The sequence below is a fragment of the Priapulus caudatus genome, unplaced genomic scaffold (genome assembly GCF_000485595.1).
Source record: "Priapulus caudatus unplaced genomic scaffold, Priapulus_caudatus-5.0.1 Scaffold157, whole genome shotgun sequence".
Classification (NCBI taxonomy): domain Eukaryota; kingdom Metazoa; phylum Priapulida; class Priapulimorpha; order Priapulimorphida; family Priapulidae; genus Priapulus; species Priapulus caudatus.
Window position 1 is genome coordinate 110809 of NW_014577218.1, and position 7028 is coordinate 117836.

General features: G+C 42.8%; 2 protein-coding genes across 4 annotated transcripts in view; one reads left to right on the forward strand and one right to left on the reverse strand.

Annotated features, from left to right (window-relative positions):
• Positions 1-7028, reverse strand: part of LOC106806388 (solute carrier organic anion transporter family member 5A1-like) — a 58572-nt gene that overhangs the window by 39992 nt on the left and 11552 nt on the right. Inside the window, exon 2 of one of the 3 annotated variants that reach the window (XM_014808310.1) lies at positions 2699-2868. The exons of 1 other annotated variant lie outside the window; for it this stretch is intronic. The gene's annotated coding sequence lies outside the window, so the exon portion shown is untranslated. Of the gene's footprint in view, positions 1-2698; positions 3117-7028 lie in introns of those variants that run through there. One more of the 3 variants, XM_014808309.1, reaches the window with a different exon arrangement.
• LOC106806389 (protein phosphatase 1 regulatory subunit 3C-like) overlaps positions 3315-7028 on the forward strand; it is a 17726-nt gene continuing 14012 nt past the window's right edge. The window contains exon 1 of the mRNA XM_014808314.1: positions 3315-3391. Within this exon, the coding sequence (XP_014663800.1) occupies positions 3375-3391 (17 nt within the window). The 5' untranslated portion in view covers positions 3315-3374. The remainder of the gene's footprint in view (positions 3392-7028) is intronic.

A 7028-nucleotide genomic window follows, 5' to 3' on the forward strand; every position in this document is an offset into this window, starting at 1 on the left:
CACACACACACACACACACACACACACACACACACACACACACACACATAATATCAGGGGCGAATAATGCAAAACATGTACTTTGTGGGAATTAAGAGCCAGAATTCATACAAGTTAATTTGGACAAATAACTATGTATAACTATCCAGATAACATAAATCATATACATACGGATGTAGCATCCATCACTCACATACAAAACACACGTCGGAGTAGCCTCTCAGATGAATGCTCTTGAATACGTATATATAGTTCATCAGCAAACCACCATATGTGTGAGCCTAAAGCTGGTTCGTCAATTTGACTGCATGAAGTCGGCGAACACGCAGTATCATAGGAAACGTTCCTCGCAGATGTAAACGCGTCTAGTGTTGTTGTTGTTGTGCGCCACTGTACTACACAGCTGATCGAATGCTCCACGCTACCAACTACTACAGCCTTCCACAGCACACCACGGTTACTGCATCCTTTTTTTTTATCTCGTTATCCTTTAGTCGGACACCGACATCGTAGCTGTGCTACTGATTTACGCGTAGAAGAAAGTAGGGGGAACAACTATACTGGCAGGCGAGTGAACTGTTCTCTGATACGCTCGCGAAGTTTCCTCTCCAACCTATCGCGTGGACCGCTACGCTCACAAAGGACGAAACGACAGCGGCATATAGGGGAGGAGGGTCCGACGTTAGAGAAGAAAGGAAAGGATCGAGAGCACCTGACATAACACTGGGGATGGAAAAGGATAACCGTAGCCATGGGAAAGAAAGGGGGACGTAGGGGCCAAGGCTAGGCGGAAGGGGGGACGTGGAAGGTGAAGCTATAGGGAATGGGAAAGGGAAGGGGAAGTGGAAGGGGAAGCAGAAGCGGAAAGAGAGGGGAATGAAAAAGGGATGGACGAAAAGAGGGAAGGGGAACAATGGCTGGGGATAAGCGCAAGGGGAACCACGTCCCCCCGTTATGAAAGAATCGAGGCTGGCGAAGAGGGAGGGGGACCGACGTTGGAAAAAATGGGGAAGGGTGAACCGAAGGTGAAGGAGGCTGAAGCTCTGATTGTGGAATTTTACATCAATTTATCACGGTCAAGAGTGAATGCGAGTCAAAGAAAAAAATGTTGTTGAAAAAGATGGCGACCGCGAGAGGAAAAAAATGGCGAGAGAATGAAAGACAAAGAGGGAATGCGAGATAGGGGTGACACGAGTGAAATCTCATGAGAAGGGAGGGTCTAAAAATCATATTTCCTCAGTCGATATAACTCCTTCGCTGATTCAAACACGCTGCAACATGCCTCGGCTTCCCCCGCGCACTATGGTTTTGTACGTATATCGCTGTTAATTTTAAAATCTATATATTGACTTTGCCCTAATTAGTTCAGTGACCGCGTAACAGCAGCAGCTGTGTCGCCCTACGTATATAGTATGGCAAATGTTGGGTCGGAAGTTGTCTATCGTGCTCACAGCTCTGGTGAATGAGGAATAGTGGCATCAAAGCAGTGACATGCAGCTAGGTTTCTCTGCAGATCCTATACATAGAGATCTGTAATTGCTGCTAAATTAACATCCTATAATCATAAATAAACCCCTTGCATCCGACCTATATCCGACTGCCCGGGTCGTGCTTTATTAGCGCATGTTATTTCACGTGTTTTCCGTGTTCACGTGTTTTTGGATAAGGAAAATAAGGATGTGAAGTTACTCGGAGCGCAATGAAAGTAGATACTGTACACCTGCTTCATATTAATCAGGAGTGTATATCTATATATCATATGTCCAGTGTGTTAGCCAGAGACCCGTCTACCCGCGTCTTTTGGACGGCCTATGCTTGGATGAGACGGATGAAATTGGATAGAGACGGCATGAGGGCGGCCCAATTATACCCCTGCATGAAAACAAAATCGTCGGTTTTTCCCTCTAGGGCGCTTCGCGCCTGCAGCATCTTCGCTTCGCTCAGATGGTGAGACTCCCTGATTTGTTTTCCCTGGCTAACACCCTGCATATGTCTATGTATGTATATATGTATATATGTATATATCTATATATGTATATATCTATATATGTATATATCTATATACTAGACTAGTCTATATTATACACTCCTGAAATAATTACATCGTGAGTTCTCAAAGATTTATATCAGCACTATATTGACGATCAGGAAAGAAATATCGCCCTGTAGATCAATGTTAGCTTAGCCATATATGGTGAAATGGCTTGCTATTTTTTGTAATAGCTGAGATCCTGGCAGTGGTTATCTCGTTTCGCCGGGGTGCTTGACCTCCAGGCAGGTATATACCCCGCTGACGTTAAAGCGAAGGTAATGATACCATGAATACTGCATATACAACACACGCGCGCAAACGCACACGCTATCAACCCGCATGCACGTACACGTACGAACGAACACGAGCATCTAGCAATAACAATACATCATTTCGCTAATTTTTCCTTTGCTATATCTATATTGTAACTACTTTCCCTGCGATTTTACTCTATTCTTTCCTAAAATATCTCCTGCAGTTTTTTCCCCATTTTTTCCGCAATGCCGCTAATTTACATAACATTTGCCTCAGAACTTACAGTTATTAACTAGATTAACTAACTAATTAATTAACTTAATTAACTAGATTATCGCGAAATCACGGATGAAACAAGTTCGAGCGAAAATATTTCATAGGAAAAAGTTCTGTTCTAAAACGCATTCGTACCTTTCAAATCAGCGTATGATATTGCCTTGCCTTGCCCCCGTACCACACAACGTGCGAAAGAATATCTGAGCACACCGATCGCTCTCGTCGTCATTCCTGCCAGATGTAGGTATCTCTCACTCCGTCTGTATAGTCCTCGTATATTACACACCGTGGAAGCTGCGCAAAGGCTATCACAACAAACGAGAACAACCTCACGCTAGTATCCTTTTACCGCAACAAACGAGAACAACCTCACGCTAGTATCCTTTTACCGCAACAAACGAGAACAACCTCACGCTAGTATCCTTTTACGGCGACCAGCCAACACAGAGCTGAAACTGCAGGTGCAACGTTCCTCCGCTGTCGCCAAACAAGGGTTTACTCGTGTACGGACGAGCAGCGAGAGCTAACCACGTACGGATGTGAGCGTAGCACGGTAGCAGCAGTAGCAGCAGCAGCACGGGAGCATGACGCGAGTAATAATATTGACTCCTCGTTCAGCTGTTCTCGTTTCCAGCAGCAGCAGCCAGCCAAGGCTCAGCTGAGACCCGTCAGTCATCGAATACCTTCACACGCGAGTATATGTGTATCGATCGAGTGAGAGAGTGTACGTACGGTCACTGTGGTACGGTCAGCGTACGTTTGCATCGGAGTGTGTCCACTATACGTCGTGCCCCGCGGGCGCAGTGCAATTATGCACCCAACCTACATGTAAGTAACACGGCAGGGGGAGAACGTATTACCTACTTCTCTCTCCACACGTGTGTGTAAATGTATTCCAAGGATAAAGAGCCCATTCTACGAAGTCGGAACTGCTGTACGTGAGCCGGCGACCTAGTTTCATTGATAGTAGTGACGTTCTGTGTAACGCAGAGGGACCGCGGTGGGCTGTGGCTGGGGTATATATATATATATATATATATATATATATATATGATATATATATATATATTGCGTGATGCAGATGGGTAGGTAGATGAAGCAACAAACGTATTATACCGCAGGTGAGCGGTTGTTCCTCCTATACACACACATACATACATGTACATCAAGAGTCCATACTAGAAGATGGACTATTGACAATTGGATTTTCTATTATGGACTCTTGATGTACATACATACACACATAACGCGATCAGAACAGCCCAGGTTTTTCATTTGGGGCGCGATTTACTCCTATACTACGTAGGCAAGTCAAGTGGTACGATATTATATATATATATATATATATATATATATATATATATACATATCAGGAGTAGATAATAGGAGTTCCCTATTATCTACTTCTGATACATATATATATATAGTATAATAGTAAGAAGAACGTAGCTACATAATATATCGAGCCCCCGTCGTGTGCTGAGCAATGTGAGCATGACGCATAGGATATATATAGAAGCGCGAACGTGAAACAATTTCTAATATCAATAGCCTCCCTTCCCTCCGTTCCGGAGTCGGATCTCTCTCGACGGTACCGTTGCATTTTTTATTTTTTATTTGTAAAATTAATCAAATGTTTATCTGCATTTTGAAAACCATTACTGAATAGTGCGACGGCGTCGCAAAGCACTGGATCTTCATAGTTATTGCCATCATCACCATGATCATCGTCGTCATATGCATCATCATAATCACAGCATCAATACTAATTACTTAATTAGCAGGGGCCGCATCGGTTTATTTTCCAAGAGCTCATCATCTTCCCTGCACTCGTCAACACTCGCGAGCTAGCGGTTGTACCCATAGAAATTTATAGAGACACGATTCTAATAGAGACGCATATAGAGTCTAAGTAGTATTATATTCTTTCTATCAAGAGCGTATTAAGTATCTTGTTTAAATGCTAAGCGCTCCTGTTTCTATGGTTGCACCCTTCACAGACACGCAACAGTCGAGCTACTCGATGCGGCAAGCGTCCTTCTTCATTCAACTCACATATTTGATCGACGTCCACACGCGCTAGTAAGCCATGTCAAGGATGTTACTATTTATATAGCTATTACAGTTATATGGCATCGTCTCCACCTCGGTTTACGGGTGAGCAACGACCTCGAGGTCTGACCTATGTCGTGGTAGCTAGTGAAACTCGTTATTCAACGAATAACAAGCGAGTGTTGACACACTACGCACTCGATTATAAGATAGTCAGGGGTAGTTAGTGACGCTCAAGGGGTCGTTGTCGTAACAGGTACTACAGATATGTACCCGAAGTACATATATGTATACACAAAGTGTACCAGACTTGTACTACAGAAGTGTACCCTAACCCTAACACAAACCCTAACCCTAACCCTAACTCTAACCCTAACCCTAACCCTAACCCTAAACATACCTCATATAAAAATATAAACATAATACTAAACAACCTAAAACTACCTCGGGTACATATCTGTAGTACCTGTTACGACAACGACCCTTCGTGCGTTAGTGACTCGTGCATAATGCTAGAGTACGCGCTCCATACGGGTATAATAGCCAACAGGTGGCGGATGGCCTTCGTTCCGTACGAGTGCGGCCCGTTCGTGACTGTAATGATCTAGAATGTTTTCTGGACAAAGGTGTTTTGGTGGATGGCAAGCGCTGTAAAAATGTTGCGTTGCGCCCATAGGAGCAATACATTAGTTGGTGAGTTTATATGGTTGTACTTGGCTTGGGTGGATGGGTGGGTTGGTGGGTTGGTGGGTATGGATGGATGGATGGATGGACGGACGGACGGACGGACGGACGAACGGACGGACGGACGAACGGACGGACGGACGGAGGGTGGGTGGATAACAGTAACTACCAATCGCCGATTATGAATCGATTAGCATTTAGCATTCACTGGCAGGTTCCATACACATGCAGCTCGTGACACACATTAGATGAATATACACACACGGCAAGACTGCCTCGGGAAATAGGCCAGAGATGTAGTATTGGCAGCAAATCATTAGCATTTCAATCACAAGTGAGAAAATCAACGAAAGTAATTGCGTAAGACCACACTCTGCTGTAGCGAAAAAGCCCGCACCTTAACGAGGGATGTACTCTAGTTTCGGTCACCTTGAGCTTTTAGCCTTCCAAGCACAGAAAGAATAGCAGCACGTAGTGTGACACTGTTAAGGTTTTTTGTGCTTACGTGCTTTAGGTTGCTTGTGCGCGTGTGTGCTCCTTAAAGTGATTACGTCACCGTAAATAGTAAAAGTAAAAAAATTAAGTCCACAGTGATTCTGTTTACTTTTCATGGTTAAATTGATACATTACATTTCCTATTTCGCTATTCCGTTTGATGTGAACAAACAATCGTGACTCATACATAGCCCATAGCAAGCATTTAATGTCGTGATCAATATATCAAATCGCCCAGTTTTTTGTATTTTTAATTAGTTGAAAAACAATCTTATTAGGTAAGAATTTGAGGATACAATTAATGCCGCTAATTTTTTTTACAAATATACACCATAGAAAATTCGTGACGTAGTCAATTTAAATTTGCACCTTTGCTTGTGTGTACCTCTCTGTTTGAGTTTGTGTTGCTGTGCGTGCGTGTGTGTGCGTGCATGTGTGTGAGGAGGGGGGGGCGTGCATGTGCTCACCCAATTCTCGCAGCATTGGGCGTACATCCTATCTTGTTCTCCGTGTTACCACTTACTACTTACATTCCTTAGCATTGCTAAAGTCCTGTTTGCATTCTGTCATTTAGAATCTCAAACAGTCACGGTCAAGGAAACGTAACAATGTCCGGGAATATAAATGGATTTCCGTCACACACAACGTAGTGGCTAATACACGTACCTGATTTTCTACAGTAAGATAATATGAAAAGAAATATGTTTTATCTTATTCTAGAACAATTTAATATTTAAAATTTACGGTCATTTATATTGCAAGTCACTCCCTTCAAAACTAAAAACATGAATAGAAGCTATACAAGTCTAAATAGAAATACTAGTTTTTAAAATAAAAACAATACTCCCATAAATAAGAAACATTAATAGTAAAAGGGAAAATTCGCTATGTAACATGCGAGGAACTTTTGTAAATAAAAAAATAAGTCTCCAAACAGAAAATTTCATGTATTAAATAGAAAACTTACGGTACACAATGTGCAGCGCTTCTGTAAACAAAAACAACTCAATTTGCGATGGAAACAGTACGCGCATAAACGGAAAACACCAAGAGTAAAATAGAAAACTTTCTATAGCAAATGCGCCCTATTTGAATGAATAGCAGAATCCGAAATGTAAACAATGCGGCGGCCCATAAACAGAAAACACCAACGGTAAAACGTGTAGGTGTGAAAAGATGGGGTAGAGTAAGCAGAGAGAGAGAGAGAGAGAGAGAGAGAGAGAGAGAGAGAGAG